The 15279-nt window shown below is 35.3% G+C and overlaps 1 protein-coding gene across 6 annotated transcripts in view; it reads left to right on the plus strand.

The window, feature by feature from the left end:
- LOC111505218 (uncharacterized) overlaps positions 1-15279 on the plus strand; it is a 110621-nt gene that overhangs the window by 850 nt on the left and 94492 nt on the right. For 4 of the 6 annotated variants that reach the window (XM_074177963.1, XM_074177965.1, XM_074177960.1 and 1 more), the window contains exon 2: positions 6416-6547. In XM_074177963.1, the coding sequence (XP_074034064.1) occupies positions 6446-6547 (102 nt within the window). In that variant the 5' untranslated portion in view covers positions 6416-6445. The other 2 variants (XM_074177961.1, XM_074177962.1) reach the window with 2 other exon arrangements.

Below are 15279 nucleotides of genomic sequence, written 5' to 3' on the forward strand. Positions count from 1 at the left end.
ATATGTACATAGGAAAAGGATCATTATGGTTTTTCAATAGATTTTCTTTACTCATTTATAAATTGCTTTTTTTATTTTGACAGTGAATCCATGTGAATCGAGTATAAGTTTTTGTTGGAGGAACCGATAAAAGGAGTGTGAGTATTCGCCAAATGTTTATTGGTGGATGGTAAAATGGTTAAAATGTGTTTGTGCGTGTGTATGTCTGTCAAGCCATAATGCTTTGGTGTTTTGGATAATCGTAAGCTTATTCAAATAAAACTTCTAATCCCTTATTAACTTTGACATGTTTTTCAAGATAGGAGTTTAGTACCTACAGTTTTCTGTGAATAATAGACAAAGGTGTACAGGGAGGTTGCTGAGATGGTGTGGTTGCCTGGTGAAGGAATGTTAATTATTTTGACTTTCGATCATTCGTAAAATTGTTAAAGATACAATTTCAGTAATAAAATTTAGCATAATACCTACTGTAATGGGTACCCTTTCTTACACGCCAGGTTTAATTATACTGTGCAAAGGTGTATACGAGATAAATATAAAAAAACTTATTCAAGTAATATTTTATTCTGTTATTTTCGCTGAAAATTTTAATAAATTATGGCTTTTCATCAAGTATCGGCCAATTCGATCACATATATAAAAACGTATTGCTAATTATTAAATAAAAAAAATCTGGATAGAGAATAATAATAATAAGTTGACGTAAAGACCTGAAAAATGATGCATCTCTATAGGAGTTTGCATCCCAAATCGCCCGTTCCACGGTCCGTTCCCGACAACAGGGAGGCCGTGGACTTGAGTTTGGAGTGTCTACATGACAGAATAATACTGGATACAGCCTGAAAAGTCGTCAGGAGTTCGGATCTCCTTCTGCATGGTCCGTGACCACGAAAGAGCTGGAATTGGAGCATTTCTCTTTAGGGCAGCTGCCCGAGCAGCTGATGAACTCGCTATAGTTTTCGACACTGAACGAGGTGACCACAACTCTGTCATCGAGTTGGAACCCGTTCAGCAAAAAGCTCAGATAAAAGCCGCAGAGATCACCTCACTTCTGTGGAAACACAAGAATAAGCCAATGCATGGGGTCTTCTTCAATAACATTGGAGGCCTTGGCTTATCAAAGCGCCTGACGTTTGCTTTTCTCAGGTCGAGTGGGCTGAAGTCGGAAACTGAGGGGATCATCATGGCTTGCCTACCGCGAGGCGCCCGAGACCCTAATGCACTTGCTATCAGCATGTCCAGCATATGCGGTCTCGAGCTATATCCATCGACATACCGCGACCCTAACTAAGGCCATCTATGGCACTCTACGGTATTGACGAGACATCGGTGTTGCCCTACGCTCCGGGGGATATTGAATCCGTTGTGGGGAACGAGAAGTGCCGAATTTATTGGAAATATTCGTTCCCCACCCTCAGGTTCATATAAGCTAATAAGCCTGATGTAGTCCGTCTCGACCACCAGAGCAAAACTATATTTGTCGTGGAGTTTTCAGCTCCTGGCGAGACGAATATCGTCAGAAAACAGGAGGAAAAACGGAAAAAATATCAAGAATTTCTCTTTGAACTCCGCAAACTCTATCCAGATCACTCTGTCAAGATGGTTGTTCTGATTATTGGAGTCCTTGGTGGAATGATGTCCTCTCTATTCTCGAATCTAAAAATCATACCGGCTTGCCGCACTAAGGCAGAAATCTTTGATGGACAGATGCAGAAGGCTATCATTCTTGGCTCACTGCGCTTGCTCAGGGCACATGATTCTCAGACCCAATGATCACTTACCCCACGGTGTGAGGAGTGGTCGTTGGTTGATAATGCTGGCGCGCCCTCCCGAATATATCGGGACTTCGGGAGATAGGGCCTGACCAGCGCATACTTCGATAAAAAAAATAATAATATAATAATGATAATAAAACCTTAGTTTATGAAAAGTAGAACTGGAACCTCTGGCACATAATGTATTCAAAAGAAGCACTATTCCCAAACACCAGAACTGCGACAATCTTCTCGACGCGAAGTAGACTTCATCTTTTGAAAACGCCAACTTATTTGTTGAGATCTCGTCTTATCAAATCACCTGACCTTTGCTTTTCTCAGATCGAGTGGGCTGTAGTCGTAAACTGAGAGGTTGATCATGTCCTGCCATGATATCGTATTCAACAGCCTAGTCTAACGTAGTCGCGTGATGGGTATGGAGGTTCCAGACACAAGGTGCAGGGCCTGCGGTGAGGCGCCTGAGACCCTAATGCACCTGCTGTTGGCATGTCCAGCTTATACGGTCTCAGCCTATATCCATTGACAATTGATGGCGGCCCTAAGAGTGCTTGAATACAACCTACGGCACTTTTACAGTATTGACGAGACACCGGTGTTGCCCTACGCTCTGGGGGATATTGAATCCGTTGTGGGGAGTGGAAAGTGCCGAATTCATTGGAAATGTTCACCTAATGAGATCGCTGTAGTTCTTCTCGACAATCAGAGCAAGACGAAATTCGTATTGGATTTTTCAGTTTCAGATAAGACGAATATCGTACGAACTACGCAGACTATCCAGACCACTGTGTTGAGATGGTTGTTCTGATTATTGGAATTCTTGATGGAACGATGCCCGCTCTCCTCTCAAGATAATGCCAATTTGCAGAAGGTTGTCGTCATAAGTGAGAAATCTTGGTCAGATAAACGCTGAAGGCTGTCATTTTTGGCTCATTGCGTTTGCTTGGCACATGATTCTCGGACCCAATGATCACTTACCACGGGGTGTGGGGGTTGGTAATTGGTTGATGATGCTGGCGCGCCCCTCGGGAAAATAATATTTATTTATCATTGGCGATACAAAGCATATATATGGCAAGTCGCAAAACAGTAAAGGAGTAGTAATAAAAAAATCTGTTCTGTTTGAAATCTGATTTTCCGTTAACCAGCTGTCGCACCTCTACGAACGAAAACCATCAGAAACTTGTACGAGCTAAGGATTAACAAGAACTTTTAATAATTGCCTGAATACATTGACATTTAACTACATAATATGAGGTAATAAGCTTGAGGTCAGTTCAGAAGATGCTCGAAATGGTTGCCTTGAACTTCTTGACATATGAACAGCCTATCCGATATTTCACGCCGAACATTTTCGAACACAGTAACGCAATATCTCTACAAATATTTATTATTTTCTGACGTATATCCAATATTGAAGCAGGTTCAGCTTCGTACACCTTTTGCTACAAATAGCCCCATACAAAAATCCAAAGGTGTCCCATCTGGCGAGCTGGCTGGTCATTCTGTAGTGCATCGAAGGCCAATCCAACGACCGGAGAAAGTAGTATCTAAATAGTTTCTTACTTGTCTGGAGTAATGTGGTGGTGCTCCATCTTGTTGGAATACAATATCCATATCGAATTCATTAGGATTCACTTCGACGATTTCAGTGATGAGAGGGTCAACAGAAGTTTCCAGCATATTCAAATACAGTTCCCCTGTTGAATTTTGATCAATAAAAAAAGGTCATATAATATGGTTTCTCAATATTCCTGCCCAAACGTTAATTTTTTCTGGATATTAGGTATGTGTTTCCCGGAAAACGTGAAGGTTAATGTCACTCCAATAACGGCAATTTTGTCTGTGAACATTTCAGTTTAAAAAAAATATACATTCGTCACTAAAACAAATATTGTGGAGATGGGTAGGATGCCTTGCAATGGTTTCCGTCATGATTTCGCAGAATTCTGTTCTTCGATCAGGGTCATCTTCAGTTAATTAGTGTACTATTTCAATTTTGTATGGATGATACTTGGTCCTCTTCAAAAGTCTCCAGACAATAGAAGGAGACACCTCACAAATATTCGCGACGGAATAAGTAGACTGTTCAGGATTCACTACCATCTCACCAATTATTTGCACTTGCTGTTCTTCCGGAATGGACGGATGACCTGGGTGATTTTTGTTATGTACACTATTGGTAGTTGTGAATTTGGATACAAGTTCCCTTAAATATTTTCTACAGATAGGACGATTCGGAAAACATTCATTGAAAATCTTTTCGGTCTCATGAAAGTTACGCGTCGCACCGTAAATAGAAATCGCTTAAATTTTTTCTTCCAATGGACGAGAATTAACCATTTTAGAGATTGTTGACGTGGTACCTTTCTACTAGTAAAACCGAAAATTGAATGAGAATATTCTAACTGAACAATGATGTTCATTGTCGTATTGACATTTTTTGTCGTTTCAATAAACAAAAAATAACTTAAAAAACCTTATCGGGTTGTTGGAATTGCCACATGGCAGATAAAAAGAAATATTTCTGGAAATATCGATTTAATGTGTTTGTCTTCAGGAAATTAATAAATGTTCCTCTATTTTGTAGTAGGTGAAGATATTGACTTCATATTCTAGGGTTGTGAAGTATTCCTCAGGAGCTTCAAAATTATGTGTCACAGTACCCCCCCCTTTCCATTTAATTTTTTTCTCAGATGGCGCCCAGTCCTATCTTGAAAGTTTCATTTCTCAATTTCACTTCAAAATAAAGTATTCATGCATTAATTTCAATATCCCAAATTTCAATTTTTTTGAGTTGACCTGTTCAAAAAATGAAAGAAGGGGGCATTAAAGAAATGTACTGTATGGATCTACGAAAAAATACTGACTTGAGGTAACTCATATTTTGTAGTTTAGTTGGAAGTCGTCATTATTTATATGCACGTAAAAATATTTTATCTCGTATACTGAAAGATTGAAAATGATTGTTTCTTACTAAGACAAACTGTATGTAAATCTTAGTAATTAACGTTTTAAATTATAGAAAAGTACGAACCCTCCAAAAAAACCTGAGAATGTTTTTCTTGTTTTTTCTCCGAGACCTGTACTCTAAATTCTCCTCTTAGTTCTCTACGAAGGTTTTGAAAAAACATACAATTGTCCAATGTTTCTCAAAAAATCATTATCCATGCAGTTGCGGGTAGGATACTATTTTATATATACGTACCTTCGAACCCTCGTCACTGTTCTAGAACCAATTTTCAATTTCAATAACAGAACAATTACCCTATCGCCTAAAATTTGATTTTTGGTGGAGGATGATGTTTTCATTCACTCTACTCTGTGTCTCTCTGTGCTACTGGTTGTAATATTTTTTCAATTGTAACGCTTTATAAATTATGTTTACCTAACCGCTATTCAATATTTCGTATCTTATATTCTTATTGATACTCATAGGGGAGCTATCTGGTTTAAGTATATACGGGATCTGTTAAAAAATAAGGTGAATTTTCATTTTTATCAAAAAATATTCATTCAGTCATCAATTTCTATTTTGTTCCCATCAAAGAAGTCCCCTATCAGTTCTGATATGCACTTTTTGGTATCTCCTTTAGCTCTCTCAGAGATTAAGTTTTTATCTCCTCAATCGTCTTACAACGTTCATTGGGATTATTGGACTTTGGTTTCGATGTCATAATTATATACCCATGATTCGTCACCAGTTATCACCTCTTCCAGCAAGTCTGGTTGGCCGTTGACGCCATTCAACAATTCCTGAGCGATGCTTATGCGATTTTTTTGGTCATAATTCATCAATTTTGGAACGAACGGAAAAAATGCATGGCATCAGCCAACCGGTATACCAAGATTCTCAGCAACTTCTCTAATAGTAACTTGACGATTCTCCATAACAATTTTTTTCACTTTCTCAACATTTTCATTGGTTGTTGGTGTGCTGGAGCGTTCATGGCGAGCTTCGTCATTCACATCTTCTCGACCTCCTGTGAAAAGGTTGTATCAATTGTAAACATTTTCCGACTCGGAGTACAATCACCGTATGCCACTGTCAACCTTTCAAGTGTTTTTGAGTACTTAATTCCATTTTTTACACAATATTTGATGTAAATTCCTTGATCCATTATTTGCGATAGCAGAAAATCGCCAAACATGCAAAACACTTGTAACTTTAATGCATCTCACCAACAAACTGAACATGCCAATAGGCTGAAACTGTGAAAATATGTTCGAGACGATTGTACCAATATAAAAAAAATTAAAAAAAAGAACTCGCTATTCGAATATACGTAGCACGCGAAATTTGAACATTCACCTTTTTTTTAACAGACCTCGTACACTGTAAGGAAGTTAAAAGCGCTAGACGTACTTCAAAAAAAAGTTATGGGTTATTCATTACAACGAATTAAAATATGAATTTCCTTCATCAATACAACATTGTATGTTGTATTCTCACCCCAAAGTTTATCGGATTTCAACTTTAATTTTTAATTCGCCCTGTATTTTACCTTGGGATCGTTTTGAGGATTCACCCTCTGATCATCGATTGATTGAAAAATAAAAATTCGATTGGTATGAAAACGAGGAACTAATTCAATTATACTATACTTGCCGCGTGCATCCTTATAAGGCATTTTTGATTGCAGAATCCTTAGGGACGAAACCGTCAAGGCCCCATGGGGCAATGTATGTCTCGTAAGGCTGCAGGGGCCTTCGCAGCTTCGGCAGCAGTATCTCATAACCGACCAGACAAAATGCAAAAACGAAGGCAGTTACGGGTAAGTCGAAATTTTCACATATTACAGTCTGGCATCACTTCCTTTGAAAATATCTGTGAACGACATGTTGCTAATACATATAAATATTTTATTTCTGGGAAAGAAAGTTTGTGGCCTTCTACTTCTCCATCTTGAATCTGAAATTTACTTCTTTGCATGATCTACAGATCTTTGTATAGAGTTAATATTTTGAAATTGATTCCTTCCTTTCTTTGGAAAATTCCCACATTTTTTTGTATCAAGATGGAGAAGTAGAAGGCCAAAAACTTTCTTTCCCAAAAATTAATCGATGCGAAAAATATAGGTACCCTTTCAATTTAAACATTTTATTTTTCTTTGGTACGATAGTTTGCAATCTTTTTCCACATAGAGGCTCGCTAATTATTGCTTTCATTAGTTTTTTGAAAAACCGTTGCAGAATATAGGATTGTGATTTTTATCAAAAAATAACATTCAATATCTCTATGTTTATACATATACAGTGTGAAAAAGCCAAATGGAATAATTTCATTATTTCGGTTACTGTACATATTTAAAAAAAAATCCTGAAACATGTCAAATGTAAATTATAATTTGACACCCCTACCTTCGACCCCCTTTGATTGACAGGTAAAACCCCCAATTTTTTAAATGGGAAGTATAGGTTTGTGATACATCATTTGAAAGGTCTCTTCATTCTCTATTAAAAAATGCCATCGCCTTTAAGCTTATTGCAAGATAAAATTAATTGAAATCATGTGGTTTCCGAAATTCGATAAAATATACTCAAGAACTAAAATGTAATGCAAAACGTAATGAAATTTAGAATACGAAAAAGAACTATGGATGTTAACGAAGTAGATGTTCAAAATGTTCACCGCGAACGTCTTGGCAATATCTTAATCTCAAATGAAACTGTCTTCTAACATTATTTAACATATCAGGCGTGACCGACCTAATCGCAAGCGTTGTTCGTTCTTTTAAGTCATTCAAATCTGAAGTTTTAATTTTGTACACATTGCCCTTTACATATTCCCATAAAAATAAATCTAATGATGAAAGATCAGGTGATCGCGCTGGCTAGTCAATCGATCCTCGCCTCCCTATCCACCGATTGGGAAATGTATCTAGGTATTACCGGACATTAACTTGGTAATATGGTGGTGCTCCATCCTGCTGAAACCATATCGTATTCACTGGAACTTGGGGGTTTTTTAGATCATGATATAAATTTGCTAAACTTGAAATGATATCATTTTGAAGTAGTGCTAAATAATTATCGCCATTCAAGTTGCCCTAATGAAAAAGGGACCATTGATTTCTCATGAAATAGGTGAGCTACTTTCTGTTGTGTTCGGATTTTATCATTTGTATAACTTATTTTATGCATTTCCGTTAATCTAACCATTTGTCAGACTTGTAGTTAACGAATCGAAGAGGTTTTTGTATTAAAGTGTATAATTTTTAAAATTCTTGCAAAGCGCTTTCGACTTTCGTCATCATCAGTGCTCACCTGAAAGTAAGTGATCTAATTGAAAAGGAAGTTTAGTGAGAATTGAAGTTGTAACATTTTTTAAGGTTAAGAAGTTTGGAAAAATTATTTGAGATTACTTACTTGTCAGGCAACAGAAAGTATCAAATTAAGTACATTGCACATTTGTAATATTTGACTTATATAAAACAAAATAGGCTTATAGCCAAGAAAATACATTTTTGGATTGAGGCCATGTGGTTCAGTCAAAGTATCATATGAAGAAGGACACATTGAGACAGAATGTGTCAAGTGTTATGTTAAAATAATGGTACCAACTTGAGGAGGGATCCATTATGGATTCGATTGAGTATGTAGAGAAAAAATATTGATTAAATTGTATTAGTAAAATGTGATTAATTAATAATTCATAATCCTTTAATGAAGGGGAAGGAAATATCTGTTTAAGTCTACTTGAGTATTCAAACAATGATCATTATTGGAAAGTTCTTTAGAAATCTCCAACTCTTCAAACAAGTCAAGTCTAAGGAAATTTTTATTATCTATTTTATGTAATATTTTGGAATTTCTATCGGGACTAAAGTTGTGATTGTGAAATTTATGTGGTGGGCAAAAGCAGATTTGTCGGGTTTTTTAAAATGTTCATTAATACGAGTAAAAAGAGGTCTACAGGTTCTACCAATGTAAGATGCCGAACAATCAGAACAGTCAAGGTTGTAGACTCCACTTCTGTTTAATTTGTTGATTTTGTCTTTGGAATTTACTAAAAAGTTACTTAAGTTGTTTTGAGATTGAAAAGAAATTTTTATGCCAGGTATGGTATTTTCTATAAATTTGGAAATAACAGTACACATATTTTGATCAAAATAAGGTAAGGAAAAATTATTCACAGGTGAATTTACCAAGGTGGTAGAGTTGAAGGCCAATCTTCTATCTGATCTGAGTTTAAATTTACTAATCAATTTGTGAATAATGGATGGTTGATAACTATTGTTGACAGCAATCTGTTTAAAAGTATTTCATTCTAAATTGAAATTGGAGGGAGATAAGGGAATGTTTAACAATCTGTTAACATAACAATTGAAGGAAGCCATTTTATGTTGCATAGGATGAAATGAATTGAAAGGAATAACATGATCAGTCTGGGTTGGCTTTCTGTAAATGGAAAAATCTAGTTTGTTGTTAGTTTTTATTATAGTAAGATCTAAAAAGTTTAATTCATTGTCTTTTTCTATTTCAAGTGTGAATTTAATTTTTGGGTGTAAGTTATTTAAGGAGTCAAGGATATCATGTGCAACATTAGAGTTACCATCTATGAAAACCAAGCAGTCATCAACATATCTGTGCCAACTGAGAATCTTATCAATTTTATTAATGATGAAGAAATTTTCTAAATTTTCCATGAAAATGTCTACCAGGAAAGGTGAAAGAGGATTACCCATTGCTAGGCCTTCAGGTTGACTGTAACATTCATTATTGAAGACAAAAAAATCTTGGGAAATGCAAAATTTAAGTAAAGTTAATATATCTATTTTGGTAGACTCAGAAGTTGAGTGTTGAGAAACCAAGTTGAAAACTAAAGGTAGGGTTTCAGATTTAGGAACATTCTGTCAACATTTGTCTTACAAGTGATAAAAAATGTTACCAACTACAAACTTGCCAATTCAGTAAGTAACACTCTAGATTTAATTAATAAAATAAAAAACTTTCAACCTAATTCTAACACCCTCATGGTATCCTTTGATGTTAGCAACCTGTTCACTTCTGTTCCTGTTGTTAATAGATTGTTAAACATTCCCTTATCTCCCTCCAATTTCAATTTAGAATTAAATACTTCAAAACAGATTGCTGTCAACAATGGTTATCAACCATCCATTATTCACAAATTATTTAGTAAATTTAAACTCAGATCAGATAGAAGATTGGCTTTCAACTCTACCACCTTGGTTAATTCACCTTCTGTGAAATATTTTTCCTTACCTTATTTTGATCAAAATATGTGTACTGTTATTTCCAAATTTATAGAAAATACCATACCTGGCATAAAAATTTCTTTTCAATCTCAAAACAACTTAAGAAACTTTTTAGTAAATTCCAAAGACAAAATCAACAAATTAAACAGAAGTGGAGTCTACAAGCTTGACTGTTCTGATTGTTCGGCATCTTACATTGGTAGAACCTGTAGACCTCTTTTTACTCGTATTAATGAACATTTTGAAAAACCCGACAAATCTGCTTTTGCCCACCACATAAAATTTCACAATCACAACTTTAGTCCCAATAGAAATTCCAAAATATTACATAAAATATATAATAAAAATTTCCTTAGACTTGACTTGTTTGAAGAGTTGGAGCTTTCTAAAGAACTTTCCAATAATGATCGTTGTTTGAATACTCAAGTAAACTTAAACAGAGATTTCCTTCCCCTTCATAAAAAGATTATGAATTATTAATTAATCACATTTTACTAATACAATTTATTCAATATTTTTCCTCTACATACTCAATCAAATCCATAATGGATCACTCCACAAGTTGGTACCATTATTTTAACGTGACACTTGACACATTTTGTCTCAATTTGTTTTTCTTCATATGATACTTTGACTGAACCACATGGCCTCAATCCAAAAATGTATTTTCTTGGCTTTAAGCCTATTTTGTTTTATATAAGTCAAATATTACAAATGTGCAATGTACTTAATTTGATACTTCCTGTTGCTTCCTGTTGTCAAATAATTTTTCCAAATTTCTTAACCTTAAAAAATTTTACAACTTCAATTCTCACTAAACTTCCTTTTCAATTAGATCACTTACTTTCAGGTGAGCACAGATGATGACGAAAGTTGAAAGCGCTTTACAAGAATTTTAAGAATTATACACTTAAATACAAAAACCTCTTCGATTCATTAATTCAAATAAGTGTATTCAGCTTTTCCAAATCTTTTTTTGAAGTTAACGAACTTTGAACTTAAATTAAATTACTGACAACTAATATTGTAACATACAAAACAAGTTGACAAGGCGTTTCAAACTAACATTGCCACGGAAATTATTTACAGTTTTTTAAAGGATACCATTTTAAAAGAACATTGCTATGGTTTTTGCTTAGTTTCTTATTCATCAATACCTCAACATGAAATAAGTTTTTCGGTAACCCCATGATTTTAATTTATTTGATCTTAATTGTTGCAATGAATTTGAAAGCGATAACATTTTTGAATAGAGAATGAAGGGACTTTTCAAACGATCTATCACAAGCCTATACTTTCCATAATTATTATTCCACTATTATTGTTAGCTTAGATACAGTTTGCGGTGCAATTGAAGCTGTGAAAAGAGTTTTTGAACTCATTGGATTTGCCAGGCATGCCACCGCATAATTTACAACTGAAGGTTGGATCGCTCCATAATGGCTGTGCAACGGCACGCGATCAACCATTAAAAAATTAATGAAAATCAAAGCCATCATTTCAAATGGGAAGTTCCGAGCTGAAAATATATTAATACTACCAATCTCTATTATACCTACAGATGTGTCAATTCATTTTCAAATAGATTAGCATTTGCAATAACTATTGATAAGTGTCAATGCCAAATAGTGTCCGCTTGTGGCTTGGATTTGAGCACACCATGTTTTTTCACACGGACAATTATATGTGGCATGCTCTCGAGTGGGCAAGCCATCCAGTTTGTTTGTGTTGCTAATAAACATGAACTAACGAAAAATATTGCATACACTATAGCATTGAGGAATTAATATTATTTGTTAGTGGCAAAACAACGTTTGCCGGGTCAGCTAGTAGTTATATAAAAATAAAAAGCATGTGTTATTTACGAGTGGGTAAATTTGAACTGATTATGTCAATTTTTTTTTTATAAGTAGAATTTTTAACCTCTGACATGAAATGAATCTATTGAACAGTTTATCCTTGCCATAACAAAAATGTTGTTTCTCAACATCATCAGAAGATGACTAAAACGTTTAGTCCACGTCCAAGATAACATCATCAAACGATAATAGTGTCAACTTTTGTTTCCAAATTAATTTGTCAAAAATAGCAAAAAATAATAATTTAGTGTAGTCATAGTCATAAAACTGTAGAAGAAACAATTTTTTTTATACGACGTTTTTAAAATTTGCTCAAAAACGCCATTTCTGATTTTTTTTAACCTTTTTCTTAATTTTTTTTTTTACATAATGAATGACAATGATGGGTGTAATCTTATTGTTCTCATTAAAAAAAAAAAACGGAAGTGTCTGTCTCTCAATGATGTCATTGTACAAGTGGTTCAGTTATAGAGTCTTGAAAATGCAATACCTTCATAATCGTTTACTTTTCTTATCAGTTTATATTCACATGTGATAAGATCAATTCAAGGTTGAATTTAGGTGGAGATGGTCTCTCGTATTTGAGTTTATGTTGAAATTTCAAACCTGATATCGAAAAAAGTGCACTTGCTAGACACATCGACCACATGCTGATAGTTTGCGGATAATACCTGAACCGTTTCACCGTTAGTTTTATACCGAAAATAATTACCTGCTCTCCCTTGGGCGTTTATATACGATTATTTGATTCCAGTGCCAACAAGACGTTCTTGCGATCCAATTCTTTACACTCAGTACCACCTCATTTTCTCTTTGAAAGCGAATATCAATGAATATTTATGTATCGAAAGTGGTGGAGAATGTTGAGATCCACTCTTGGGATTGTTGTCATCTGTAACTTTTGTGGAAGATAAGGACACTACAGTATTGTTTTGTAGCTGATAATTATTTATAATTATACTTCATAGAACTGCAATGTACATTTTTTGACAACGTAGAAAATAGCTATTGATGTAACCAGTTAGCAAAAGTTTTGCAAAAGTTTCATATCGATTCTACGCATTTTTGCCTATTATCAAGTTCAAGTGTGCCCTCATTTATAGAAAAGGCGACCGAACACGCATTACATTATATTATACCTACCTACCCGAGAAATAAAAAAAGTATGATAACGACTATGAATATTCCTTTTTAAATTGACTTTAATAAGTATACAGAAGCACTAAAAGCCCCCATAGTTTTATTATTTGTTTCTTGGAACACTTTAAAACTCGAAATTTTCGACTTTAATCTCGAACAAAATTAAAGTCTTAATTTGGATTTTAAAGTTGAAATTTCGAGTTTACACTTAAAATTCCGGGTTTAAAGTCAAAATTTCGAGTTTTAAGTTGAAATTTCGAGTTTACAGTAGAAATTCAGAGTTTTAAGTCGTAATTTCGAATTTCACATCGATATTTCGAGATTAAAGTTTTAATTTCGAGTTGAAAGTCGTAATTTCGAGATTGAAGTCAAATTCTCGAGTTTAATCTCATAATTTCGAGTTAAAAGTCAAAATTTCGAGATTGAAGTCGAAATTTCCGAAATAAATTCAAAATTTCTAGTCAAAACTCATAGTTTAGAGTTAAAAGTCGACATTTCCAAGAAACAAATAATAAAAACATATATCTCTTCTGGGCTTCTGTAATATTAGGTTTTGTCCGTTTTTGTGAGTCTACTTTAAATTGCAACATCTCAGTGAATACTTATTTAAATTAATCGAAATAAGCGCCATTTGAATCAGTGCACTTTTGCCAACGTAATACAAATCGATTAATTCCGTTAGCATAAAAATTGGTAGCACACGATTCAGTGAAGGCGACGAAGGCCGTCTTTGCCCGGTCCTGATTGGCGAAGGTTCTACCGGTAAGAAAGTTATCGAATTGCTCGAAAAGATGTCTGTTGGCGAAGTTTGGAAAGTTTGATGGGTGAGGGAGAAGTGAGGCGCTCAATTCGTTTAATTTTCGGACGGTGATTTGTGAAACGTGCGGACGGCCGTTATCGTGGAGACGTATGGGACCTTTTCTATTGGCCAATGTCGGCTACTGCTGACGCAATTTTTGGTACAATAGGACTCACTGTGATGTTTAGGACCGGTTGCAGAAAGTTATTGTGAATCACACCAACAGCTGACTACCATACAGTAAACTGTTTTTTTTTGTTTCGTGGGTTGTCGCTTTCGAAAAGTGCCTGCGTGGCTCATCGGTGTCTAACCACTGTTCTGAATGTCTCATGTCGTAGAGGATCCACTTTTCTCCACACGTGACGATCCGATCCGAAAAAAGATCGTTTTGGTTGAGCGAGAGCAAAGAAGAACATCCTCGAAACGTGACAATTTCGGTTGATCGTTCAAATCGTGGAGCATTCTTTTCGATCTTTTTGACCATCAAAAACTGCATGGAATCTAGCGCCCAGTTCTTGCGCCATCCCACGCACAGTTCGTGATGGGTTAGTCTCTACCAGGGTCCTAAAATCCTCGTCCTGAATTACGTGTAGGGCAACCACTTCTAGGCTGAAATCTCCAGAACGAAATTTCGCAAACCAAAAATTGGTCGAAAATGCCTTAACTGCATTATATAGTAATACTAGTTGTTGCCCGCGGCTTAGCCCGCGTAGAATTTGGTTTGTCACATCAGTTTTCGTGACAGACCATTTTAAACAAATAGTTACAATAGTTTTTTATTTAGCCAACACTTTCCAACTTCAAAACTGACGAAATTCAATATAATCTGTGCACCCATATTGTTTCTGTTTGGGGTGGAAATTCCCAATACTCTTTCTACATGCTTATTTACGGTATACAAAGTTCCTACCTGCATATTTTAAGATTATAGGTTCAGTAGCTTCGGCTGTACGTTAATATAAGAGCGGGCAACAGGTAATAACTCGTATTTTTACTTTAAAAATACAAATAAAAAAATGCCAACTTCACTGAGTGATGACTAGCTTCGAGAATCGAATTATTTTATATAAAAAGAAATTCACAAAACTAACACAACTGTCTACGACGTCTGCCCTCACGCGTCTGCCCGTGTTCGGGTTGTGTTCTCGGCGATATCGCTTCATTGCTTAGACCACCCCTCTACCCCCGCGCACCGTCCTCCGTCGTCTTACAGTAGACACGACGCGTAATGACTTACTGCATTGCGTCAAGTTATTCTTATCGTGATAACTTTCAATTGGTTCGTCCAAATTACTTGGTGTGAAAGACAAAGTTTATCTATATTAAATACTCAAACCGCAATTGTATCAATTTCTATAAGAATTTGACAGATATTCTAAAATGTGCATTGTGAAAAAAATATCAAATTTGATTGTATTTATGGCCCAGTATTTTGCTTATAGTGGCTACCACTTAGGTCCAAAGCCATTGAGGGAAAGTGGCATTAGATC

This window comes from Leptinotarsa decemlineata, unplaced genomic scaffold, assembly GCF_025532065.1.
Source record: "Leptinotarsa decemlineata unplaced genomic scaffold, Ldec_3_MD MMD2_tig00003335_RagTag_RagTag, whole genome shotgun sequence".
Taxonomy (NCBI): Eukaryota; Metazoa; Arthropoda; class Insecta; order Coleoptera; family Chrysomelidae; genus Leptinotarsa; species Leptinotarsa decemlineata.